Here is a 27,999-nt window from a genome sequence, read left to right as displayed (position 1 = left end):
GGAGAGCCAAGCACGAAAGATGGCACCGCAGGAAACAATTTTTCGGTGAAAGAAAATGAGGCCAGAATAAATGTCCCGGTAAGTAATATTAAGTTTGTTGAGTTTAGTAAACTTCGGTGAAATTAGAATACCAAGGAAAAAATAACATTTAAAGAATTATTGCAGCCGTCGAATATTTCAGACAGTATGCTACTGAGGGCAGCTAACATAAGAGTTATGAGTTATAATATATAATCCAAGTCGTAACATTGCTGTATGGAGCTGCAGATTTGGTTGCAGGTTAACATAGCTGGACTGGCCATCGGGCATACCGGGGATATGCCCGGTGACTTATTTTTTATTTTTTTTTGTAACGGCATGAACAATGAGAGGTGGTGGATTGGCCAGATGCAGGTCGATGTGTAAAAATAACTCAGTTGTTTGGTGGTGGCTATGGCGGGGCTTCCACAGAGGCCAGCAGGTGGATGAGGGAAGGGGATGTTAGTCTTTTCAGTTGTTTCCCCACTTTTTTCAAAATCAAACACCAGTTTGTGAGAAGATTATCTTCTTTTTTTAACAGGCAGATAAAGTTTTACATTGGAATTGGCTGATTTGTCAATTATTTGTTACAAATGTTCGTATTTTAATATTAAAAAATGTTTTTGCCCAAAACATATGTGCACTATATGTCAGTAAAAATACTATGCAAATATTGCTGTCCTTGAATGCTGAGTAAACACTGACAAAGCACTGATTGTATCTCTTGTACTTTATCAACGCAGTATCTAAAAACTTTGCACCGTAGTGCTTAAAATCTCATTCTAATAAGAGTTAAAAGCACATTCAGTTATTAGGTTTACAGGGTTATTTAATTATGGTTAACGGTTGGTAGAATTTTTTTTAAACATTATCTGCCAATTACATCTGCCACCCTTCTCCAAATCTGTGCCCCTACCTGGCCCCCCCAACAAAAATTTTCTAGACACGCCACTGCGCCGAAGGTGTGACCATCGCGCGTATTTTAGACCCCCCCCCCCACCAAGCTGATGTGATTCTTGACATTAGAGTTGACTAATGATCGTGTGTTTATGTGTGCGCGTGTGTTACGCACGCAGCTGACCGCTGATCTGTCAGGCCCAACAGGTCAGAGTACACAGGCTGTAAAGTTTTCCCAGTGGATCCCAGGAGTCGGTTTACGGGACTGCAATATGCGCATGATTGCATCACAGGGAATTAAAACTGACTTTGTCTGTCAAGAGGATTTCGTTGCTGGTGTGTGTCTGTGAATCACTGTTGTGCAGTGCGTGGACACAGTGTAACCAAGACCCGTGTTACTGCAACAGTGCAACACTTGCCCTGCAATAAGTGTTGTGACACCTGCACTTCCTGTATTCGAATTTCTGCCATGTGTTTATTTATTAGTTAGAAAGATCTTTAGTGTTTGAAAGCTAAGAATTGTATTGTAATTTGTGAGGCTGTGTTCATTATGTAAGATATGGCAAGTGTGGTGGAGGCTTGAGTATAAAATAGCTGTAGAGTAGAAACAAACATAAAGCAACAGTTCTGAGTGAGATGCTACTGAAATATATTAAATGAACTGTTAATGTGTTAAATGTAATGTATACCAATCAAGTGAATTTCATTTGCCCAGATTCAATTAAATGTAAAATTTTACATTATACTTATGTAACAAAATCACATGTAATTACATTAGTCAAACACAGAAACAGGCAGATTTTTGAGTGAATGGTTAGTCCATCAATCCCTCAGTTAACTGAAATATGTTAACAACATTTGAGTAATCATATATATACATTTTAAATGGCTTTGTTTTTAAGACTGCAGATGCACCAGTAAAGACTTTGAGCTATTTGACATTCTGTACTAATGAACTATATTTTTATCCAGTTGATGACATTTTACACAACTCCCAGAATCCACTGGGTCCAGTTTGTCACTCGGGAACAATTATGTTTGTAATGTCTGTAGGACAAAACGTGCTATTTACAGACACTGTATTTGGCGTTAGGAGATAAATGCATTGGAGATGTCGTAAAACAAACGATTCATCGTAGAAAATATTATTTAGAAATGTGTGTTGGAGTGTGTGGGCTCGCTGTAATAATTGCATTAGTCATATTCTATGGTAATGTGTATTTTGTGTAATGTGGTCCAGTCGACTGTACAGTACAGCCTTATAAATGCATTTCCACAGAGCTGAGTCAAAACCTCCCTGACAGCTGAACATGAGCTTTACAAAGTTTGTAGCTGTTGCAGGGATTGCTGTATTAGATTGCACTAGATTGTAAAGGGAGCTGGGATCTTGTCCTCTGGCATTCCTGCATTTTTTCTTTTTTTGTCTTACACAGTAAAATGGTAAAATGTCTTTTTTTTAGACAAAGTAAACACTCGTGCTTATACTGGAAAGACCTTCATCTTACTGTAAGGGTTAGACTGTCATCCAGAGTGACAGATCAGCTTGTTGATTAAATATTTGGCTCTGTTGCATACAACTTAATCGCCCTGCTGGTCACCCCGCTCTCTGCCTGGCACCGGGGATCACTGTAACTCTGGAGGTTGCGGGGCAAAGGCCGAGCTAAATTTAATCTCACTGTGGTTTGATTTCAAGGAGATTATAAGATCAAATGACCGCTCGCCACCACCATCTCCTCCTCCTCCCTCTATGAAGTGATTTGAGCCCAAGCTTCAGTAACTACAGTTGATTTTTTATTATTTTTTTTAAACGGCATTATCAGAGAGCAGTGCCTCACCTGCTGTCTCAGTCCTGCCGTGCAGAGAAGCAACAAATAGACTTTCTGGTGATGTGTCGGAGCTTCTGGCCAAAGGTTCCTCTGAGGCATCATTTGCCTCCTTGTGCTTACCTCATCCTCAGTCTGGAGGAGCATCAAGTCACGATGGACGGGAGAGCGGTTACCATGGTAACCACAGGGCTTTCTCCTCTGCGTCTCTTGCCTGTGTTGACTGCAATCCAGAGCTCAGAATGAGAGCATGAAACCAAGTTTCCTCCATCGGCCAGCCACTTGCCTTTTGGGGGGTTCTGCAGAAAAAATAAAAGAATTTTATTAAAAGTGCAGTTTAAGCTGATACAGTCGGTATTTAATAAACTTCACAGATACCATGGCCATGTGTATGTGAAAGGGTCACATACCCAGAGACAGTTATCACTATAGACCGTATATAAGAAATGGGCATCGTATTTGGGTCTGAAAAGTAGAACCAGTGCTCAAGGGCCTTAAACCTGCTTTCTTTCTAATAGCAACTATTGGCAACTATGATATAGTCATCTTGTTTTTCCATTCATGACCTCAGTAAACACTTTGCGAATATATTTATTGTCCCAGTCACCAGTTCCAAGTCTTATTGAATCCAACACGAAGTTCATTTTGGTAATCATAGTTCCATGTAAAGTAAATAGTTTATAAAGCAGAGTATCTGATTGGCTGTCATGTGATTTAAAGTCACAAGTTTATGAGTGTGCCGTGCCCTCTCTCCTTATTCGGATTCACCCCTCACATGTGAAATGTAGTTTTAAAGGACCCTGATGTTGACGGGCAAAATGCTCCGCTCACAGATGAGTGGGTGGTGTCATGGTGACTCCTCCTCCCCATCTATGATTATCATCACACTTTGTTGTGTACCTCAGCTTCTCGGATAATTTCAGCTTTTTTCTAGCTCATTTTGGGTTTCTGACCTGCCATCTTTACTATTTTGGCTCATTCTAACCACAACAGGCCTGCAAACCTGCTTCACACAGCCCAGCTAACACTGAAATACAGACACCCAAATGTGGTGAAAACAGCAGGACAGAGTGTAGCAGATTTACACTTATCATGTAGCCAGAAGTATTTATTTAGGCAACTTCCAACAATGTGTGTTTTATCATCTGGCCAGTAAGGGATCAAATTTAAAAAGTAAAAATCAAACATTCTGCAAGCTAGCAGTGATAATTACAATGCAGCCTTATTGTTACTCTTTTTGCTCTTTCATTAGACTTCTGCTAATTCCATAATGAAGGTGTGATTAGGTCATATTACACTGTTTACTGTAGGTCCACAGAATGGGAGCGATTTTTGCATTAATATGTGTCAGTTAAATTCAATTTTTACAGAGAAAGGTAAAAAGACATTTTCATATTCCCTCTCCTTCTTCTTAGCTTCCTTCCTTCCTTGGCTTGCCTTCCTGCCTCCTCTCATATGTGATAAAGTATCTGTGACTCACTTAGACACATCTGCTGTGTGTTTGTAGCTACAAATATACAGGCAGTCATTCTTCTTGTCAGCACACATGCTGATAGCAGTTTCATAAAAAGTGTGCACGACTGTGTAGGCTGCCCTGTTTTTCCTTAAAATGCCATCTAGGCCATCAGATACCGGGGTGACATCCTTTTACACTCTCTGTTGCAGTCTCCTGACATCAGAGCAGCACTACTTTTTTTCTTTTTTTTAAGTGACAGGTAGAGGGTTTCTTTATTTGTACATCTGGATTAGGTTTGCTTAACACATTGAAAATGACTGATGGAGATGTGGTGGAAAGATGATTTCTGCTTGACGTACAGCAGCTCTGCAGTTTTAGTTACATGGGTTTGATGCCTGGTTTGGCGGGATGGTGTTTTTCTCACCTGTACGGCTGCATCAATATGTGCTACCTGTTTCATTGCCAAGATCAACTAGAGTAATGACTTTTTTTTACAGATGTGACAGCTTTATCTTTTTATAGCTCAAGCTATTTGGGGCAATTCCAAAATAGTCCTCCTGTTTTTTCCTCCATGTGTTGTGATTTTCATGATGCTGAGAGGTGTTTGGTATAGCCCTCAATCATATGTTGCTGTCGGCTATCTTCAGCTCATCCCCCACAAGTTGTCAGGCTTCTGTTTCTGTCAGGCAGCTTTAAAGCACACAGCTAGCCTGCCTCCTCTGCAGTGTGCAGTACAGCATGTTCCTATGCTTGATTCACTGTCTTATGCGGTGCCATCAGCAAGGTCAGGTATTGTACCATGTAGCACACATTTTTTTTAAAATCATGGAATGCACGATAAAGGAAATATTGTAAACAATGAAGAGATAATGCTTGGATCTTTTTGTGTTAACCTAGATTTTTAAGCTGTAAATAGAGGCACTAATTTTATTACATGTGCCTCTAGAGCCACATTAATTGGCAGCATACTGTCTTCACTTCTATATGACTTTCCAAAAAACATTCCCTCCGGTGACCCTTATGAAGCAGTGCTTGATGCAACACTTCTAAACAATAAATTAGTTTGCTGCTTGCTTGTATAGTACGTTGGCTCTCCTTTGGCAAGGTTACAGTGTCTATTAGAGAGGAGATGCAGTATGAGATGTGGATGAATTGGAGTCTGATCTGGCCCATATTCCTGTCTGCCTGCTCACATTCTGCTGAGTCAGGAGGCTTTGTAGAAGGCCGTCAACAGCAACTCAGTGAGGCTCTGGGCCAGAGGGGCTGGTGGGAAACTGCTACTACAGCAGCAGTTAGTTGGGGCTGACGAATCTACTTGTTACTCCAAACATTTCTGTGCTGATTAGCAGAGCTGCTTAGGGATGGTAAAACTGCCTTAGAGTTAAATGGAGGGATTTTTAGTGCTGGAGATGAACCTCAGAGGTGTGAAAAGAGGCTTGTTTTTTCCACCCACACGCCCTTTTAACATGCACTGTTTCACAATGCACACCCACATTGGTTAGAAGCTAGTTATGGGAAGATTGTGGTGCCGAGTTTGCTTAATCAGGGCATTTCTTCTGTTTGTTTACAGTACATAAGGAGGTCAGTAGTGATACTGGATTCCATTAGACAGTAAGATAGATCAGGGCCATATTGGTATGAGCCTTTCCAAATATGATGATTCTTACGCATTCTTACACTTAAAACTTTTTAAATTTGAGTTTTGGAGTGTGAAGTTGGCATGTTCTCCTCATGTCTGTGTGGGTTCTCTCCTGGTACTCCAGCTTCCTCCCACAGTCCAAAGACATACAGTTGGTGGGATTAGGTTAACTGGTTATTCTAAGTTGCCTGTAGGATTGAATGTGAGCATGAATGGTCGTCTGTTTCCTGTGTTGGTCCTCCGACAGCCTGGCGACCTGTCCAGGGTGTACCCCCCTTCTCGCCCTGTGGTAACTGGGATAGGCTACAGACCGTGACTTGGAGCCAAGCCGAGCACATAAGAAATAACCCCAGACCAAAATTGCACCTGGACAGCACCAGTATGAACCTTATTTAGTTGTCTGTGACTTGCAACAGAGTGAAGGTCAGTACAGGGTATACTCTATGACCTCCCAATGTGAGGTGGTGCTTTGATAGGGATAAGAAAGAAAGAAGAAAGTGTTCTTTATTGATCCCCGTGGGGAAATTCCTCTCTGCATTTAACCCATTCACTCAGTGAAGCAGTGGGCAGCCATTGGGCGCCCGGGGAGCAGTGTGTAGGGACGGTACCTTGCTCAGGGGTACCTCAGGGTGGCTGTTCAGAGGAATCGACCCCCCGACCTTCCGATCATGGGGCCACTGCTCTACCTACTGAGCTATCCCTGCCCCTAGATAACTAGAAGTAGATAATGGATGAAGTCCATATTAAGACGATAGCATTACACAGTTGCTGCAAATTTGTTGGCTGCACATCCATGATGTGAACGTCCCATTCCACCATAGATGCTCTATTTGATTGTGCAGTATACTCATTGTCATTTTAAAGGAATCAGCAATCAGAGGATCAGTACACTGTGGTCACAAATGGATGGACATGGTCAGCAACAATATTCATGTAAGCTGTAGCATTTCTAATCATGCCAGTTAACACTAAGGAGCCCCAAGTCTGTCAGGAAAAACCTCCCACACCTTTATGACACTAGCCTCAGTTTCCTGTTCTTAGGTGACTGGAGTCACACCTGGCGTGGTTTTCAGCAGCTGTAGCCCATCTGCTTCAAGGTTCAACATGTTGTCCATTCAGAGATGCTTTTTTACATAGCTTGGTTGTAATGATTGATTATTTGAGTTGCTATTACCTTCCCATCAGTGTGAACTATTTTGGCCATTCTCCTCTGATGTACGAAGTCATTTTTAACCAGAGTACTGTGCTCACTGTACATTTTCTCAGTTATGGACCATCTCTGTAAACCTTACAGATGATTTTGTTGGAAAATCCCAGTGGATCAGCAGTTTCTGAAATACTCAGACCACCAACAACAATGCCATATTCAAAGTGATTTGAATCATCTCTATTAACAATTTGGATGCTCAGTTTAAACTTAAGCAGGTTGTTCTGAACATTTCTACGTGCCAAAATTTATTGAGTTGTTGCCATGTGATTAGCTGATAAGATATTTGCATTTACTAGCAGCTTAACAGTTGCACCAAACAAAATAGCCAGTGAGTGGATATCTATGAGCAAAGATAATGATGCTAAGTGAACTAATTTTATCCCGGGGCTCATACTGAAACTGCCATGACAGCCTTGACATTTTCTTGAAGGTGGATGTTTTCTCCAGCTAACTCCTGTCAGTGCAAAAATGATAAAAAAAAAAAAAAAGGAAGAAAGAAAAGAAGCTGATATTCTCATGAAATCCTCTCATGAATGTGCCGTCTGACATTCTTTATATCCCTGAAGCAGCTCCTGGCACTGTAGCATGATGTCATCGCAGATTACAGTCTGGGCTATGTGAATTGTAGCCTTGAGAGTCGCGCACGCTGCAGCCTCAAGTGTGTTAACGTCTGGCGGCTTCATAGGATCGGACTCCTTCTCCCATGCTCTACTCTTACGCTCACCCACCCACTCTGGCTTTGTCTCCCTCCCTCTCCTCCCACTCACGTTTCTCTACAGCGGACAGTTGCAGAAAAGCAGCATCATGGAGGCTGGATGCGTGGTTGCCGCGGTGATTGAGAATGCTGCCTCAGGACCAGAGGGAGAACCAGGAAGTAGTGACGTCCTTGAGAGGTGAGTTGCTCTGTTTTTTTTCTCACATCATGTCAGCTGATGTGAATCATGTAAAAACATAAAAATGTGTGGAGACAGACGTGTGCGTGCGTAGCTCTAACTATCATGTGCTTGTGTGCTCATTTACATGCGTTTTTGCATTTGAGATGCTGCATGAAGGAAAGTAAGAGCAGGACAGCGTTAAGGCTAAAACATGACCCTGTCCCCAGAGAGAGAGACAGACAGACTGTCTCTGTTTCAAGCTTCATCATGTCCAGACTTTACCATATCTCTTCTTCTCTTATGCAATTCACTGTATCCCTGTGGATCACATAAATTACACTGTGTGTCTGTGTTCCTGGCCTGGAGTCCTGATCTCATCATGCTGAATTACGCTGACAAAACCGTGCTCTGTCTCTCTCCTGGCTTTGTTGCTCATAAAAGTTGAGCTGAATGGAACCTCACCCTGCCCTCTTCAATACACTGAGTCACATTTCAAGTGACGGTTTTGTGAAGCAGTCCCTTGTGGGTGAATTGTCTTTATGGCTCACTGAATAGTCAACCTTGGCTTTCCTAAGGGCATCCAACAGACCCCAAATGTGCTACAGTTTGTTTTGTTTTGCTTTCAGATTAATCTGGATCACGGATATTTGTGCAACATATGTTTCCACCTTGACCTGATTGGATTAAACTAGTATTTTCACATATTTCCCAGTTATCATATGTGATGCAATTTAAACCTTGCAGTGCTTGTACAACATGTTTTCTGGGCCATGCTGTTGCAATGTCAGGATTTGAGACCAAGCCACACTTTATGAATTTCTCCTCACTTGCTCCCTCTGGTGTATTTTTAAAAAAAAAGTGACAAGCCTTATTTTAAAGTCTCCGTGGCACAGCAGTTGATACTGTGACATGTTATCTCTCTTTTATTTAAATTCCTGGCCTGTGTCTTCCTGTAGTGACGTGTTACCGTCTACCGAGCTGGACAAAGACGATGCCTTACCTCAAGCCACTAACAGTAATCCTCTAGAGGAGAAACAACCACAGGAGACATCCACTGTCATGGTACACACACACACACACACGCACACACAAACACGCCTCTGACTCATCACTTATACAAGAAAACACATAAACACCAGCAGAGATGGATGTCTCCCTTCTTCCATGAGGCTGCACTGGTTCTGGAGGTTATTCACAGCATCTTGTCACCGAGGTCATATGGCGGACATGTGAAAGTCAGCTGTTATGTAAATTTGCATTTAAGGATATCTCACCAGAGACTGAGATGACATGCTTGATAGCAGCTGAGGTAAAGGTGTGATGACGGTGTCATGCCACAGACACATGATGTCATCTTTTCTCTCTGTTTGTCTTCTTTATCTATCTGAAGGGGGATTTTAAGATGTAAAATTGGTGAATTTTGTTTGTTAATTACCATCTGTCTGTTTCTATCTCTCTCTATCCATATTAATCTCTCTTAACTCTGATATCTGCACATGAATATGCAGAATCTGTTAGCAAGGGACTTGCTAGATTCTTGTTCCTGGAAGCGTTCTGGTTTCTGCTTAAAGCAGTATTAACCATTTACATCTGGTCAATGTTAGACTGCAAGCAGGGAAACAGTCCTGTGAAGAGCAAAGGTGGGTGGCTGTGGGGTAGTGTCATTACCGTGGGACAGCATGTATCTTGTGCCAATACTTCCTGTTTGATTAACCGAACATAGATGCATTTTAAAATGCAATTTAAAAAAAAAACAAAAAACTACTGACTGTATGATTATTATTTCTTATTTGCTTTTTAAAAATGTATCTACATTCTTAAACAATAACGACTACAAAAAACAGGAAGTCCTGGCACCAGATACCCGTTGTCTCATGGTTACCTCCTGAGGGATTATTAGGCAAAGTGGTCACATGATGTGTGCATTTTTTTTTTTTTTAATGTATACTGTATTTAAAAAAAAAAAAAAAAAAAATTCCAAGTTTGCATTTTGATTTTCAAGCTATGTACACGTGGAGTGGGTGGAGACAAGTGTGACGGAAGGATAGTGGCAAGAGTGTTAGGGGAAGTTTGCTCAGTGGTAGAGAAACCTGCTATAATACATGTTTGGAGACGGTGGCACTTACCTAAAGTCAGGAGGCCAAGGTGGAGGTTGCAGAGTTGGCAGGATTAGAAATGAGTACATCACAGGGACGGCTCAAAGTTAGAGAGGCAAGGCTGAAATAGTTTGGACATGTGCAGAGGAGAGATGGTGGATATATTAGACAAAGAAAGTGGATTATAGAGCTGCCAGACAGGAGGAAAAGAGGAAGACTGCAGAGAAGATTCATGGATGTAGTGAAGGAGGGCATGCAGAGGGTTGGTGTGACAGAAGAGGATGCTAGGGATGATCTGCTGTGTCGACCCCTAAAGGGAACAGCTTAAAGAAGAACAAGATTACAGCTTATACTGCATTCATGCGTTCACTATTGAAAACTTGATTTCTAACTGGAAAAATTCCAATGAACTCTGCCTCAAAGTGAGCAAGTTTGCTGCACCAGTTTTCTGAGTTGTTGACATCATGGTGGTATGAAATATGCTGAATAAAGTACATTTTTGGTTCAAAGTAATGAACTTGATAACATCTGACTTGATAACAAGTCAGATAAAGCAGTATTTGTTCATTATGTACTAGAATATATATCTGTCCATTCATGTGCATGGCTTTCTAGCTCTATGGAGCACAATAACAACGTAGTACAGTAACAGAATCCATGGAAAGAAAAGGCCTAATGCTTACAGGAATTGCTAATATTAGTGTAAATGACATTTCAACAAAACATGAACACATATATGATAACACAGTTATAGGATAGCAAAGAATGCAATACACCACAGCATATAGTAATATAACATATTAGCCTTGCATACTATGCTGTAGCATAAAACTTATTGTACTGCTTAGAGTCACTCCTTTAGTGTGTAGCACTTCAGTTGTAGCACCTTCACTCTTTCATGTGATCGACATCATTACTGTGGTCACTGCAAATGGTTCTCCATCAGCTGTCCCGTGACTGACTGACATTTATCGAAGGGTGCTGTCTCCGTTTGGCAGGCAAGGAGCGATGACATCACAGAGCACCCGGCTGAGCCCATCCTGCGTTCCTGCGTCAGCACAGCCAGCATGAAGGTCAAGAACATGAAGAAGTAGGTGTTCCTGGAGACAGTGTTGCTGCTATTATAGGCAGTAAACCAGGCCTCTTATTCAGGCCACTGAAATGAGGACCTATAAAATGACGGGTGTGACACAGACAGATAAGTGAGTCTGTTATCATGTGCAAACCTAACCTCACCCTTCTTCTTCTTCTTCTTTTATGCCAATAAACTTTGCTCTTCTCTTTTTCAGTGTTTTAAATACTGATAAGTTGCTGCGTTTGCTATATTTTTTTGTTTTTGTTTTTCAGGCTGACTTTTCCCAGAGGTCACTTTCCCAGATTGGCAGAGTGTGCCCATTTCCACTATGAGACAGTTGATTTTGGCAATGTTCAGGTGAGACCTGAAAATACTTACACCGTGACTTCAGCAGCAGAGTTTCTATGTTTAGTAATTGTGTCTTTGGCTCGAGTTCAGTGGCCGTTTTAGTGAATTGCTCCAGAAAGGAATCATTCTTTAAACGCAGCGTGGCAGCTGAATCGATAACCTTGTTTGCCTTTCCTGGACAGTTACTGCTCTAGCCTTCTTTCTCCTTAAATGTCACAATAGAGCAAATAGTCTATTCTATCCAGGAATTGTAGGATTTTGTATGAGACAAATTTAAAATCTCAGTCTGATAAATCACATGTTACGTGTGTGAGTGTGGCTGCAGTTATAGTTGATGCAGGGGAAGAGTTAACCTAAAAGCACAGACTAAACCTTAAATCCGGCTTCATAACACAGGCCTCTGAAGTCAGTGATTGGGATTCCTTTCCTTTAACCACGTAATAAATTATTTGGACATATAGATAATTTTCTAGGTTTAAGAAAGACTTTGTTCACTGCAGTGATAATAAGAAGCAGTGAAGCCTTAGTGGCTGCTCATCCATGTGTGGAAGTGATTGTTAGTCGCCTGGTTAATCTCGGTGTAGTGCAGGTTGCTTGCCAGCAGAGTGCGTCAGTCACCTCTGATACAGGCTGCTCCAACTACAGGCTGCCAGTGTCAGCTTTAGGCTGCCAGAGCAGTGTATGCATGTATGCACACATACTTTAAGGCTGAATCCCTACATCTAGTATTAGTCAGCTACAGTGTAACAGGCTGGACGGGACTTCGATTCTTGGATGCTCTGACTCTGTTGCGCATCCTCTTGTGGTTGCCATGATTGTGATGGATGCATCAGCAGCGTTGAGGGAAGTGGAAGCAGCACAGTTCCAGTGACCTTGGAAAGCACCACAAGGAGACAAAAGGCAGAGTCAAGCTGAAATAGAAATTTGGGTGTGTGGAGACATTGCTGTGGGGTGTATTGCACGCCACAATGCAACGTGATGAATCCTCGACTTAATCTGAGAGATTAGTCTTTGTCCCGTGATGCATTTCTCATGTCTCTTCATCCACATAGTGCAGCAGCCAGGCGCTGATCAAGTCTCATATATCATGATTGCAGAATAGCACAAGGACAGCAGACTGCCTCTGTCTGCAGCCTGCCTGATTGATCCCTCTCCAGGTTAGCTGCAGTCTCGCCTTGAGAGCGCAGTGAAGGAGAATTGTTTTGAAATGACAAAGGGTCATCTTTGTGTCTTGTGCCTTTGTATGATGGATGAGCTTGTGTATCTGTGTGTGCCGGCTGAGCCCATTTTACTGGCAAACCCCCTTTTGTTGCCGGAGAAAGGAAAGAGGGTTAAGAGAGAGAGAGAGAGAGACAGAGGGAGAGCGAGAGGAGGAGGGTGATGGAGACCGAGCGCAGGAGAGGGAGGAGGGGGAAGAGATCGAAAAAGGGATGCAGGAAGGGGGGTAACGCACACACACACACATATATACACACATACACACACACACACACACACAGTTGGGAGCATCCTCTTTTCATATATTCTGCTTTTAGAACAGAGCATGAGCGCGCGATGATCCAAAGCACTGGAAATGAGCTTTTTGGGTAAAACGGCAGGGGACGGCAAATAGGCGAGCTGCGTTTGAGCCGCTGCTCTGAGCTAAGATTTGGCTTGTTGGAGGAGCTTGCTGAGGTCCAGGACTGCGGCTGCACACAAAGAGAGAGCCACCTCCTCCAGCTGCGGGGAATATGTGAGATGCCTTAGTGGCAGGTAACATAACCATGCGTTGACTATATATTCATCTGAGCTTCTGATGGTTGATATTCGTGAGGAAATAATGTCACGCTTGTGCATTAGCATGCTCTAGTTTGAAGAGAGGAGCCTCTGAGGTTTGAGCGTCACGGAAGAAGTGATGCTCAAGCATGCCTTCGGTGAAAACTTTGAGATTTTTGCTGTTTTATTTTTATTCAAATCTTTTAAATTGAAACCTACTTTTTTGTCTGTGATTCAGTCCATAATCCTTCTCATCATAATCTCTTTGGCTCGTTGACCCGTCCGTACCTAATTTAGCTGTTTGGTCGGGACTAGTATTTCAGATTCTCACAGTGTACAAGAGCTCTTCCATCATGAATTATTTAGATACAAATTTCTCAGACTGCGTTCGTTGTCACTGTGGTTTGCTGTATTACTGCTGAGCAGTAACTGGGTCGCTGCGTGTTGTATAACAGTGTATCTGGATGAGTTGCTAACAGATATAAATAACCAGAACTTCCCTTGGCTTCGAGGCCTTTGAAGTCGCTGTTACAGTAATGTCTATCAACAAATTCCCAAACTACAGTGAAGCTTTGATCGTTTCAGTTTTGGGGCATATTAAAAATTAGTGAGGAGGAAGAGAAAAAGAAATATTCTTTAAATCTACACCACCTCCAAGTTCTGAAATCCTAACAGCTGATCTATTATACATTTCATACTGCAGGATTTATAGTGAAGTGCTGCTGGCAGATGATATATATCCTCCTTATCCGCCAAATAACTTAACCACGAAGGCTGTCAGTCACATTTAAAGATCATTTGTCGGAATTCCTTTTTTACAAAATCTTCACATCCTCCTATATTAATGCATTATTTGCCCACAGTGCCTTGGTGCTTGATTTTCATCACACTTTTTCACTCCACTGTTCAGCGTAAAAGTGGTTTTACTATTTCATGCAGAAATGGGTCCTTACATGAAGTTCTCCTTGTATACCAGGTCATATACAGAGAGGTTGTTGTATTAAACTGATCAATTATTTAGCACGACAGCCTTCTCAGCGTTAGCTTCTTTGTCTCTCTGTAGCTGGCCTTTGCAGAGGGGCAGAGTGAAGGACCAAAGGCTGGGCTGGACTCCAAGGAGCTGGTCTTTCTGGTCCAGATCACTTGCCAGGTAACATCACTTGCTACTTTTGTGAACGAGATTAGATCGCACGATGTCGTATATTTCTTTCCATTTCCATTTATCATTTGTTCGTCCTCTCAGGGTCGAAACTGGCTGGTGAAGAGGTCTTATGAAGACTTCCGGGTGCTGGACAAGCATCTGCACTTGTGTATATACGACCGTCGTTACTCCCAGCTCACTGAGCTGCCGCGATACGACACGCTGAAGGACACCGATGAGGTATCTATGTCCATAACGTATAAGATCACAGATTTGCCTGAAGTTATCTGTTTAATGTTACAGACAGTTTGTGTTTTACAAATCTTGATCATGTGCTTCCTTCCAGTCAGTAGCCACAATGTTGGCAACCTACCTGTCCCGCTTCTCTAACATCGCTGACAATAAGATCAACTGTGGTCCGGTATTAACATGGATGGAGGTATCTGACTATCTTTTTGGTGATTTTTGTTCTGACATTTTGCTTTTGTTGCAGAAAAACGTAAGTTTTTTTATTTTAATCAAGAATTAGCACAATAGCACAACAGAATTTAGAGTGTCCTGGGCAAGACTGGTAGCATTAACCCTCCACATTTCTGATGGTGAGAGAAACCAGAGCTCCAAGATCATATCAACACAAGCATGAAAGAACTTGCGGTTGTCAGTGTATTTTGTGAAGTAGTGCGTCTCCTGTAGCTCATTCGCCTATAAAGATTACATTTGATGCCCTCCCCTGTAGCCTTAATGACGATTTTGGACATTGAGGGGTTATAAACATGCTTTAATAGTTTAATAGCTTATGCTACATGCTGTGCATTGTTCAGGCTCCGCTTTAACAGGGAACGACTGATATTAAGTCAAGTTGGAGGTAAAAAGAAAATATTTTTTTCCCTCTCTTCTGCTTCCTGTCTCTGTCACTTTTACTGCAGCGACAGAGCTCCCGTTCCCTGCTTCCTGTGCTTAAGAAAAACTGGGCTAACACGTCTCTGTTGTAACACTTTTTATTTTTAGATCGACAACAAGGGGAACCATCTGCTGGTGTCTGAAGAAGCTTCAATCAATGTCCCCGCCATCGCCGCTGCCCACGTCACCAAGCGGTACACAGCCCAGGCCACAGACGAGCTAACCTTTGAGGTACCAGCTATTATAAAACATCTATGAGAAACACACTCCCATTTGTTTAACTTGTTTTTTCTTCTTTAGCTAGATTTTATTTGACCGAGTGTTTAGCATATGCAGATTTCTGATTCCATCATGATTCCTTTTTAATGGACTCACCTGTGATCAGACTCATCATCACACGCTTTGTGATCCAGGTGGGGGACATTGTTTCAGTCATCGACATGCCGCCTAAAGAAGACACAGGCTGGTGGCGAGGGAAACATGGATTTCAGGTATAATAAATGCACAAATGTCCTCTTTCTACTGTATAATAATACAGGTAAAAACAGGTAATACCTTGAATTTAATTAAAGAGAACCAGAGGTGTCCCACTTTGCATCCCTGTTCTGTTTTACCTTTTAATATTTTTGAGTCATTCTATCATCATGGGTCTTCTGCTCGACTTTCTCTGGTTTCAAAAACATTTTGTGTCTGATCCAAAAAGATCTGAATAGTTTCTAAATGGTACTCTAGTTATAACTAAGCAAATAATGTTTTTAAAATATGTTTTGTGTATTTTAATTTTCGAGTCCTACTGCCCCGGAGCAGTCTGATAATCCAGATTAAGTTTAAAATATAGTCAGAGAGACATTAAAAATGCAACAATGTAGCATTTTCATATATATTCTGGCAGTTAGCGTGTGTCCTTGCTTGCCTGCAGCAGTTGTGGCTTTAGACTTACTGTTGGAATGGGGAGTTAAGGTCTTGGAGATACCGATCTCGGCATGAGGAAACGGCAATTTGGCCTCGCGACACTTATGACAGGAAAGTTAATTATTAATCCCTTTCTTATAACTGTTAATTATTTTGCTGTGTTTGATGTATAAAAACATTTCAGGCATTTTATTGTGGATACTTTATGAGATATTCATATTCAAATATAGTTTCAGATTTCAAAGTGTGAACGAAAAACACGCTGGGAGTGGCTCAACAAACCAGAAATACAATGTATACAAAGTAATTAGCATATGAAGCCTAAATTTCACAGCAATCGTTATATCCTCAGACTTTGGACGCACAACATTTTTATGCAAATTGGAGATGGGAGAGCAGAAAATGTTTTTAAAAATTTGATGCTTTCAAATAAATGAACCATTTACAATGTCCATACAAAGTCTGTGGATATATTTAATAATAGGTTTGGCCTGCAACTCCAGGATGCCTTACCAAAGTAATCAAATGTGTTGTTGTCCCTGCTAGAGTAGAAGTAGTTGCTGCCAACAGGAGCACGTTTTGCAATGAGGATCTAGACGCAACGAGACAGACTCACAGGTTTTGTGTCTGTTTGTCACAAACAATGCCAGCCACACTATTGCAGCTGATAGCTGAGGATTTAGCGTCTGAGGCAGCGTCTCATGCTTCCTGACCTATTTCTGCACCCTCGCCGTATAACAGTCTGCTCCAGCATAAAACACCCCCTCTGGTCCTTTTAACATTCAAGCGTATCACAGTTTCTGTCTCTCCCCTTTAGTCCTCTCAGTCTCTCTTCTCTCTTCTTCCAGGTTGGTTTCTTCCCCTGTGACTGTGTTGAGCTGATAAATGACAAGATTCCCCCCAGTGTTCAAAGCTCAGTGCCAAAGCCAGGTACTTTTCAGTGTGTGTGTGTGTGTGTGTGTCGGTGCGTGATGATTTATTTAAGACTTGCTTCCAGGATATGAGTCAGATTGATTTCACTCGCCTGTTATATGTATGTTGGTTGTGTGTTTCATCTTAATCAGTGTGTAAGAAGCATGGAAAGCTGGTAACGTTCCTGAGGTCTTTTATGAAGTCTCGACCGCCGCCGCAGAAGCTCAGGCAGCGCGGCATCCTCCGAGAGCGTGTGTTTGGCTGTGACCTGGGGGAACATCTCCACAACTCAGGACATGAGGGTAAAATGGATTTTTATTTCTCATTTTACAGTGAATCATTTTTACCTGCTGGCTGTTCACATTTCAGTGTAAACTGCTGGAAGGTAAGAACTAATCCCAAAGCAGGGATTACCTCGTGAATCTGTGGCTCTATAGATTTTTGTAGATTTGCCAAAACTGCTTTGTGTATTTTGGGTTTTTAGGCCTTCGGGTCAATAGGTAGACAATACTCATGTGACTTTCATCATGTGTATTACTTTAATTTCATACATTTCTTGCTAAATATTGTAGTAAAATCTGTTCTTCACGCTGGATAATGTAATTTCACCTGTGTTGTGACTCCTTACAATGAAGCGATGCCTACTTGTAACCTTTCCTCGTGGGAACACTTCAGCCAGTGAGTAATGATTCATAGAAAACAGCTGAAATAGGAAAAAATCCAGTTGTATTACAGTGTTTTTCCCTGTTGAAGGTGGGTGATGTATGTTTAAATGCTGCGTAAACACTTCACTCAAGAGTCTTAACAGCCTCAGGACTGTGTGTTTTGGATTCGCTCAAGATAAACCACAGTACCTTGTATTTACAGTGATGAATGAGCCTGTTATCCACTGCAACACATTGACTCAGTGAAATGTTTTTAATTGTTGCATAGCACAACGAGCCATGCTGTGGTACAGAGAAATACGATCCAGGTTTTCGGGCTTTGGCTGCACATGCAGTACTTCGTGGTATGATTGATTTTTGTCAGGGCGTCCCATTCAAAAATTGCTTTTGAAAGAACCGATCGAGGCATCAAAAATGTGTGCAAAATGTAACACAAGCAACGTGATATAGAAAACCTTCAACTTATAAAACACCTGAAGAAAGGATATTTTTAATGACGACTTTCAATTTGACACTAGCTATAAGCGTGTTTGAGTCTTTACTGCAAAGTAATCCATGTCTAAGGTGCGAAAATAGCAGATTATCACAAAAACACACTAAAAAAGCAGCTATTTAAATGTGACTATTGGAGTTGAAACAGAGAATGATGCGGAGATAAGCTGGACGTTTACCACTGTTACCTGCCCGTGGTCAGTGATGGCCAACCCAGTAAACAGACTGCAGTGGTTAGTAAAAGTCTTGGCTTGTAATAACATGTAGAGATGCACAGTACACCGAATCAAGACAAAACGGATGTTTTATTGTTACATCCGCCATTTTCTGTCACTTATCTGAGTCATTGGTCACAGGGCCAGCTGTCTAAGCAAATATGTTCAGGCCTCCCTCTCCCCAACCACCTCCCTAACTCATCCAATGGACCCTCTGGGGGAAGCTCATTTCTACCAGCAGGCTGTATGGAGTGCAGCTGTGCTGTAGCTGAAGCAAAAAAGGAGTTTATTGAGACCATGGTGCAAAACTTTTAGTAGACTTTGGGGCAATTGTGGCAAACCATCAGGTTTTCCAGGAGGGGAGAGCAGGGCTCTACTCACATTGTCTACAGTAAGTGTAGTGCACTGGAATAGTTAGATCCCAGTAGCATGGCTTCCACAGAAGAATCAGAGACTGGGGACCAGGGGGAAGACTTGCCCATCACTGATGGCCAGGCTCCTGGGGTGGATGAGATTCTTCTCGAATTTCTTAAGTAACCGGATGTTTCAGGGCTGTGTTAGTGGGCATGCTTTTGCAGCAAAGCACTGAACTTGAGGACAATGTCTCTGGACTGGCAGACTGTGGTAGTGGTTTCTCTTTTTAAGAAGGTGGACCGGAGAATGTGTTCCAGCTTCATGGGGATCACACTCTTCAGCCTCCTCTGTAAGATCTACGGCAGGCTGCTTGAGAGGAGAGTCCATTTGTTAATCAGAGGAACAATGAGTTTTGGGGTTTTTTATTCTTATGTGGTAATGCATAGACAACTTCAGATATCCTAAAGGAATGAAGCATGTCGCTGACCATCTTTTGTCTATTGCAGTGCCCCAGGTTGTTAAGAGTTGTGCAGACTTCATAGAGAAACATGGAGTGGTGGATGGGATCTACAGGCTCTCAGGGATCTCTTCCAACATTCAGAAACTGAGGTTTGTGCCTGTTTCGCACATGCTGCAAAATCGATATATAACCCTAAACAATTCCTGAGGATTCCCAGGAAGGACCAAATTCCAAAACTGGCATCTACCTTCTAAAATATTCCCTCTAGTCTGAGTTCCCTCTGGGGTTTCAGTGTCTTTTTTTTTTTTCTTCTTTTTGCTTATTTTCTTTTTTCTTTCAAAAGCTTTTTTGGTGACTGAATTATGATAAGTAATTGGAAATATACTGAGATTCATTAAATATTATTTTCTTTTTGAGCTGCTTCTCTTGGAATCCATCAAACACAATTTGTTTCAAGCTGTGCAGCTCTGAACGGCTGTAATGGTCTTCTCATCTAGTTTATGCTTGCCAGGAGGAATTTGTGAAACAATCCCCCATCAGTACATAAATTAGGCACAGAACCTGATGGTGTTTGGCAGCCAATCAAAACGTCTTTTCTCACTTAAAACTGACTGACACCACATGAAATAGTCTTTCAACATTTATGAAAACACAGGAGATAAAAAAGCAGTCGACGATTTTCTGATAATAATCAGCAAGTTTATTAATAGATTTCCTGCATTAGATGCAAGAATGAAGTTTTTTTTTAAACAAAGACACTGAAATAGTAATAATAATTATCATGTGGTAAATTAATGATTTCTGCCTCAAAAGGAGCTTATAGTCCTGTTTTTGTTGTTTGTTTTTCTCATATATTGACAGATGGGCAGTAGGATGACTCCCACACTGTTCTGCTTTCTCTTTATTTTGGTCTCCATGTAGGCATGAGTTTGACTCTGAACAGGTCCCAGACCTGAGCAGAGACGTCTACACACAGGATATCCACTCAGTGGGCTCTCTCTGCAAACTGTACTTCAGGGAGCTGCCCAACCCTCTTCTCACCTACCAGCTCTACGACAGATTCTCGGTAAGGACCACAGCACGGGTTTACACTGGGAATAGATATCAGAAAGGAAGCTGGTATTGCAACAGTGTCAAGTATTACAAGTAGGGCAAAAAAGCTGCGAGGAACCTATTTCTAGTTATTCAGTGTTGACAAAAGAACAGAGGAAATCATTTCAAAATTTCTGCTCATTTTGAAGTGCTGCTCAAAATGGGGTCAGTGCATCACGCTGAGCTTTCTAGGAACAGCGGGGGTTGTGCATGTTAAAACCCGAATAGCAGATTAAGCGAGACAAAACAGTGGCTGCTTTGAATATTTAAAAAAAGAGGGGGAAAACGAGAGCGGGGATGTTGAGGAAACTCCCTCGGCTGTGATTAACGGTCTCGAAGTCATGCGCGCTTTATCCTCTGTCTTTTTACAGGAGGCTGTGTCTGCAGCCACAGATGAGGAGAGGCTGGTCAAAATCCACAATGTCATCCAGCAGCTGCCTCCTCCACATTACAGGTCAGCTTTCAAGCTCGCTGCTGCTGCACCCTGGTGGTCTGAAGTAGAAATGGGATTTTGTAAACAGCATGTCGGACCCTGCTGAGAGCCTGATTTGGTTTGTGGAAGCCGTGAGATCCCGTTTTTCTACACAAGCCGATATCTCAGTTACAAAAATGTCTCACATATTCACCAAACACAGCAATTGAAAGTTATTTTATTTAGCTTGAGATTTGAAAAACTGATCCTACCAGTTTCAAATCTTTTTATTGGTAATAGGAAGGATAACTGTGTTGGGTTTGAGCAGATACAATAAGCTAAAGTTGTCAATTTTAAAGTCTAAAAAGAAAAAAGCTTAGATTAAAAATTTACTTTTTTTCTGCAGGACACTGGAGTTCCTCATGAGGCACCTCTCCCAACTCGCCACCTTCAGCTCCATCACTAACATGCACACAAAAAACTTAGCTATCGTCTGGGCACCTAACCTCCTCAGGTGACTATCATAGCGTCACAGCATTAGCTTTGCTGTTTCATTCTAGCCTTTCTGTGACGGTGAACTGGGGCATGTCTCAGTGGTACAGAGCTGTGAAATGGGTTGCGCTGTGCTTTGCTGTGTTTCAGGTCCAGACAGATCGAGTCGGCCTGCTTTAGCGGCACGGCCGCGTTCATGGAGGTGCGTATCCAGTCGGTGGTGGTGGAATTCATCCTCAATAATACTGAGGCTCTCTTCAGCCCCAAACTTAATTCGATCATAAGGGAAAGGACTGGTAAGTGTTTTTTTTTAAACTGTTTCCCAGTCAAGGATTATAAAAGTTCTTGTATACATTATATACCCTGTATGCATCTCTAACACACTGAACATTTCAACTTTAGGTAACAACACCTTATCCAGACCAAAGTCCCTGATGGTCTGCTCCCCATCCACTAAGTTACTGTCTATAGAGGAAGCTCAGGCTCGCACACAGGTACATCTGAGCTCCCCGGCCACCACCCCCTGCCTCACCCACAGTGACTACATCGAGGTCGGAGAGGGACCAGGAGCTCTCCTCGGCAAGTTCCACACAGTCATCGAGCTTCCGATAGAGAGGTTGGTATATGGCCGCCTTCTGTGATATATGTGAAGGAATCCTTCTGCTTCTCGAACCGCGACTCACGTGTTGTCACACCCGATCTGATCTGTTTATTGATAACAGTTAATGGATGAGCAGCATATTTGGCACTTAATTAAAAGTCATTTACAAAGCAAAGCTGCAAACTTTATAACTAAATTATTCTTTAATTAGATGCCATGAGATGAATAATCGGCCAAAACAAGTATCTGAAAATGTCAAGTTCACTTTTGGAAATTTTGCATTTTCTCTCTTTTTTTATTTTTTTTAGTCCAATCAGATGACTGATGAGCCATGATGAGGCATCCGTCATCTGTCAGTCCGTTTACAGTATTGGTCACAGTTTAATCGCACTTAACGATGATCACGTAATGGGTCTTCACTCAAGTTTTACAACAATTTGGCTGAATACAAATTGTAACACATAAAAAAAGAAATGTGTGGATAAGGTCACTTACAAGGTTTTTCCATTTTCACAGTGTGACCTTCATGCACACCACTTACAAATTCTTGCTCCTGATGGGCTGAAGAATCAGTTCAAACAATTTAGTCATTCAAGTCATTAACATGAGATCCTCCATGATAATAAACATGCTTGAACAACATGAAAAAAGCTGAAAAAACAAATGACAGGAGAGTTCGAACTTTCACTTTGCCACGTGTATCCTGTTAGACGGGGGTTTCCTATCATCATTGTGCTAATCCGGTCCACTCTATGACATGATGATCACGCTGTTTATGGCTGTGGCAGGATCCTCTTTGAGTTTTGAATGGATTTGAATTCTAATACGTTTGTGTAATACAGCCAATGATAAGAAAACCTTTCACTCTCTTCTCATACTTCACAATATCATGCAATTTGTGATTGATCGTGAGTCATCGCTAACACTCTGGTTGTAGACTAGATAATTAATCACATCATATAATGAAAAAATAGTAACTACTAATGTCTTGTTTTTGTTCACAGCAGTTATTTCTTCTTCTTGTACTTTTAGAAACAAGCGCCAGTATTGAAAATGATGCGTTTCTGTGTTGCAGCAGCAAGCGGCCTCCTGCTAAGGCTAAGAAGTCTCCAGTGGGGAACTGGCTCTCTTTTTTCCACCTGGGAAAATCCCATTCTGTGTCCAAACGTAAACTGAAGCGACACCCCAGTGAGCCTAACGAGATAAAGAGCATTGCACTGCCAGGTCAGCTCACTGCTGCTGTTGCGCAGCCAGAAAACATGCAGCTTCTGTACCCCAAATCTTTATTGCTTCTTTTTTTGCATTTTAATTTATCGCTTTCTTGTACTGATTGATGTATTTATTAGAGATGCTGATTAATTTATTAGGAATATTAATTTGATCAAATGTTTGCAGGGGGAAGAGGAGATAGTGGCACTTTGCGCTCTACCAAAAGTGAAGAATCTCTCACCTCTTTGCAAAATTTACAAGGTAATTAATGTTTAATATTGTCTATTTTTTACACTTCAAACATGCTGCCAGTGGTTTATAATATTTTTGTACAACATACTACTAAATAATCAGTATAAATATAATATGAGTATAATTTATTCCATCCCAGGGGAGCCTCCAAGTTACCGTCCTCTCAGACCTCGTTCAACTAGCGAGGCCATGTCTGCCGTCAGTAAAGACGACCTCCACAACGGCGGCAGTAAACGCGACCGCAAAACAAAACCGCCACACGAGAGTCATGCTGGTGCTGACCGTGTCAGTACTGCAGCAGGCATTTCACCTCCGCACCAGGAGGATGACCTCGACCTTTCTCCACCGGCTGCAGGCATCTCTATTTTAGACTTTGACCCCATGTCTTTTCAGTGCAGCCCACCTTCAGCAACCCCTGGACCACAACACGGTAAAGATACAAACAAGTGGAGGAAGAATGTTGGTTGTTCCAGTGAATCAGAGCTCATCTCTTCTCCTAACAACAACAACCTGGCCTGCCTACAGTCTCCAGACATTAGTCCAGTGCTCAGTAAAGGTGTGAGGAAGGTTAGCTACAAGCAGCTCTCCCCTAAACTCAGGAAGAAATCATTTAAGACGCAAGCAGATGTTCAGTCTGCATCCATGTCTCTGCCACCTCAGAAGGTTTCTTCTACCCCAGCGGATAACAGTGACGCTCCACTGGCAGATGGAAAAGGGCCCAAAGCGTCCTATCAACACTGCAGCCCACTCAGCACAGCGAGCCAGGCATCAGCTGTGACAGACCTCACTCAGTCTGCACAGAACATGTCCGATCCAGGTTAGTGCCATTGCTCTTTCACATTGCATACTTGATTTATACTGTAAAGTTAGCGGTTATTTAAATAAGAATGCCTTTCTTAGTTTCTTATGAAAGCTTTTGTGTCTTGTCCCATCATGTCTTACCATAGCTTTGTTTGTCCTGTCATACTGTAGCGTTGTTTGTCTTATCCCTCCCCAGGAACAGATAGACTTATGAGTTCAGTCTCTGTTCTCCCTCCTCACCCTCCCTTGACGAGTGCTGCACGCAAGTTGGCTCTGGCTCTGGCTGAAACTGCCCAAAAGGCCAGCAGTGGCTCCCAAAGAAGAAGCAATGTCCCTGTGCATCCGCTTCACAGACCGGAAGCATCTCACGTCCAGGACAGACCACCACGGCCCTCAGTCCTTGATCTCAAAGCATATCCCCAGGAGTACAGCGGCTCTAATGTCTCCCCTGCTTCCCAGTGGCAAACATCGGTGCACAGCCCTGCGGAGACCCACTGCTACTCTCATCCTCTTCATTTCCTGCCTCCGCACCTCTGCTCAGAGTCGCTACAGGTCACCGACGGACAGGAAAGCATGTGCAATTTCACTCCTAATGTCAGTCCGCTTGGGTCAGGGAGCTTGGATGAAGGCAGCGCTGAGAGGAGGGACTGCAGAGAGAAAAAAGAGCTTAGCGATGTCACGCAAACAGAGCACACCTATCAGAGTGTTGGAGTGTCAACACCCACTCAGCCCGTCTACTCGCCTCAGAGCCCATCGGCTTCTCCTGGATACGTCAACCCGGACTCGATAAACGTTTTTAATTTCCGCTCCGTTCTGGCAGAGACCTCCATGCCCGCATCCATCAAGGAGGTGTTTCCGCGTCCATTACAGCCCTCCTTAACGCATCATTACAGCCCAGAAGAGGAGACGCCGCTCGGCATGCTTGAGGATGTCTACAGTAATCAACATTATCATCATCATCATCATCATCATCATCACCGACCAGTTCAGGCAGCACGAATGCCTGCACCTCACTGCCCTCGGCCTGATGCTCTGTCGGTTCACCTTTCTGGGCCAAAAGGCTTGTACAGGCAGTCCTCCGAAGGCCGCTACAGCAGTTTAGGTTTAAGGCACCCTTTGTCACCTCAGTACAGACGATACCATAGAGATGAGCACCTTATCAGTGGCTGCCACAGGCAACAAGGCCAGTGGCAGAGGTCAGACGATAGAGTAGTCGGGCACCCGGCCATCCGGAGGGCTCGCTCCTTCCATGCCCCTCAGATTAGTCATTACGAGTTGGCAGAGACAGAAGTCCTGCCCCCTGACACCATGTTTTATGTCGAGCAGACAGCAGGCCAGGAAGCACCTTATCAGAGGCTGAATCAGACTGGTCTTCACCCTGTGCGGCCGCAGTTTGAGAACACACACGCTGACTACCACTACAGTCCCTATTCAAATGTGAACCCTGCAGATGGCTCTCGCTATTACGCAGAGCCCTGCCGGCAAAGCGGCATCCGACACAGTAAGTCTTACACCGTGCGTTCAACAAGAGAAAGCGGACAATCAGATTACTACAACTACTCTCCTCAGCGCGTCCCCCCTGTGAACAGAGAGCTTTTCATAGAAAGCAGGGACACTGTTGTTTATGAGGCGAGAGACGCAGAAGTTTTTGAAAGACTCTTATATCAACCAGTCATGCAGGAGAGTAAATCCAGACATAAAAACACATATCCAGCTGCGTCTCCTTGCGAGAGTCCCATCTCGCTTGCTGACACAAGAAGTAGAGACATCGCACACACGAGAAGCAAGTCAGACCCTGGAAATGCCTGCCTCCTTTCCGCTGACAAGATGGAAAGACAAAATGTTATGCTTACATCCCCGACTTCCCAGAGGTCCCAACCGGTAGACCCCGAGGTCACCAGGCGGCAGCGCGTTCACCGCTCAAGCGCGGACTCGGGGCCTTCCAGGCGGATTCACATCAAAGAGCGTTCCTCTCAGCAGCCACCGCTTCGCAAAGTCCCCTCGCTCCCGGAAAGAGGCTGTCCTAACTTTAAGACCGTCGAGCACAACGACAGAAGCCATACGCGAGGTCACGACCAGGATCGATTAATGATGACCAACGCTGTCAACAGCTACTCTGGTATGGTGAAACCCAGCATCCTCAGGAGACCCGGGAGGTCGCAGAGCACCAGAGAAAACCGTCACTACTACCATTACCACGCCAAATCCCAAATGGATCCCGAACATCTGGGATCCTTTTCCAACAGAAGGACTCAGAGCACTAAAGTCAGGCCCACACAATATGACCACATGGAGGGGTATTACGCAGCACCCAAGCCTAAACCCACAAGATCCGTTAAAGCCGTGGCAGGATATCTGCCTGGCCAGGGCTGCATGTCGCCCCGCGGGCACAGACTGTTGTCCCAGGCTCTGGGTCATGAGGCTTTTTATCACGCTGCTCTGAGATCAGAAGCCGGGGTCTACGAGTGATTCTGACCACTGTTTTGTTTTTTTTGTTTTTTTATCTGATTCCACATTGGGGCCAAAGGAGAACAGCACTTTATCCTCAGCCAGACCAACAGACTGTTGCTTTGAAAGTGTGTTTATTTTAACCTTCAGGAGCTGCTACAAAAAGTGTGAAGTGAGGCTGCTGCTGCTGGGGATCATACTGCCAGCGTTAGTGGTAGTTTCATATTTTCCCAGTGGCTTCCAGGGAAGCTAGAAGCCAACAAATGAATCGTATGCAGGCCTTGTATTAAATGAAAAGAGTGTAAACACTAAGACGCATGACGAGAAGAAAATGTGTTTAAAAAAGAAGAGATTTTATTTAATGTCTAAGCAACACAACAAGGGATGACAAGGTAAATTAACTGGTTTTATGAATATGATTTTAAAGTTTAGAATGTGTATAAAATAACAGTCATTTTAAACGTATATTTCTATAAATAACACATCTAACATGTGGCCAATGTACTGTACATTTGTTTTTTATTCTGGTCTGCTCAGACTTCAACAAGCACTTTTAAGGATAACTGTGTACGAAACACATTGTCTTAACGTGGTATACATGAAGCCTCTTGATATATAGCGTATCTATTTTTTTCTGTAAGAAGCAGCTTGCTCAGAATCTTTGTTTAAAATCCAAATTAGCACTTTTTGGGAGGGTCGGTAAAGCGGAAGATAACCTCATGCTTTCTAACTTTGCGCTTCTTTTTCTTTATCACACATTGTGTATTGCAAAATAACAATGAGTGCTATGATTTTTGATTTCGTATTTTCCTTTTCTTTCGTTAAGGTCGAACGCACCGCGGCAAAATATGCTCGAGATGTACATGCGAGTCAGCTCATGCGGTTCGGTGAAAGTGTATTTTGTGCGGCATCGTGCTTTGGTCGCGTAATGAAAGTTTCTTCGCTCTTCATGGGGAACTTTTAACAGTGTGGTGTTTTACATGTTTTATTCATTTAAAGATGCTCTTTTAAATTCTTAATGTAGACGAGGATATTCTGTTAAGACATGTTAATTGAGTTATTTTAGTGAGAGTAAAGAAAAAAAATAAAGATATATTATCAATGATTACAGTGCGTCAAACTCTTATTTCGTGGATATATTTAGAGGACATGACTTAAGATACTGTATATGCATCTTTTTGCTTTACTTTACCTTCAACCCTTACTCATTAGTGTTAATGTCTAAAAATGGATGCTTAGTAACCAGAGATATTACTTTCTTCGTGCTATTTATCAATACATGGCACCTACATTACCCACAATGCAACAATAGGCCGCAGTGCTGTCGAAGAACACACTTTAATGGCTTTCATCTAAACTAATTAATTTCTAGGGGTCTCTACAGTGTTGGAAAAACAATTCTGCTTGCTACGAGATATGCCTTTTTGTAAATTTTTACCACTAATTGTT

The 27,999-nt window shown here is 42.6% G+C and overlaps 1 protein-coding gene across 2 annotated transcripts; it reads left to right on the top strand.

Annotated features, from left to right (window-relative positions):
* arhgap32a (Rho GTPase activating protein 32a) lies at nucleotides 1-27,999 on the top strand. 2 transcript variants are annotated; one of them, XM_080888863.1, is made up of 22 exons: nucleotides 1-78; nucleotides 7,823-7,936; nucleotides 8,875-8,980; nucleotides 11,013-11,104; nucleotides 11,362-11,446; nucleotides 14,256-14,342; nucleotides 14,436-14,573; nucleotides 14,680-14,772; nucleotides 15,342-15,464; nucleotides 15,647-15,724; nucleotides 16,994-17,075; nucleotides 17,210-17,359; nucleotides 19,290-19,392; nucleotides 20,165-20,309; nucleotides 20,707-20,789; nucleotides 21,154-21,261; nucleotides 21,390-21,535; nucleotides 21,642-21,855; nucleotides 22,916-23,064; nucleotides 23,236-23,310; nucleotides 23,441-24,118; nucleotides 24,299-27,999. In XM_080888863.1, exons 1-22 carry the CDS (start codon nucleotides 71-73, stop codon nucleotides 26,569-26,571), a joined length of 5,130 nt encoding a protein of 1,709 aa, XP_080744989.1. In that variant the 5' UTR covers nucleotides 1-70; the 3' UTR covers nucleotides 26,572-27,999. The 2 variants fall into 2 exon arrangements, with proteins under 2 accessions (XP_080744989.1, XP_080744990.1); XM_080888864.1 differs by lacking the exons at nucleotides 1-78; nucleotides 7,823-7,936; nucleotides 8,875-8,980; nucleotides 11,013-11,104; nucleotides 11,362-11,446 and adding an exon at nucleotides 12,746-13,189 and having other exon boundaries at nucleotides 24,299-27,998.

The sequence above is a fragment of the Rhamphochromis sp. 'chilingali' genome (assembly GCF_963969265.1).
Source record: "Rhamphochromis sp. 'chilingali' genome assembly, chromosome: 8".
NCBI lineage: Eukaryota > Metazoa > Chordata > Actinopteri > Cichliformes > Cichlidae > Rhamphochromis > Rhamphochromis sp. 'chilingali'.
The sequence above is the reverse complement of the archived record's forward strand: the minus strand, read 5'-3'. Positions and strand labels throughout refer to the sequence as shown.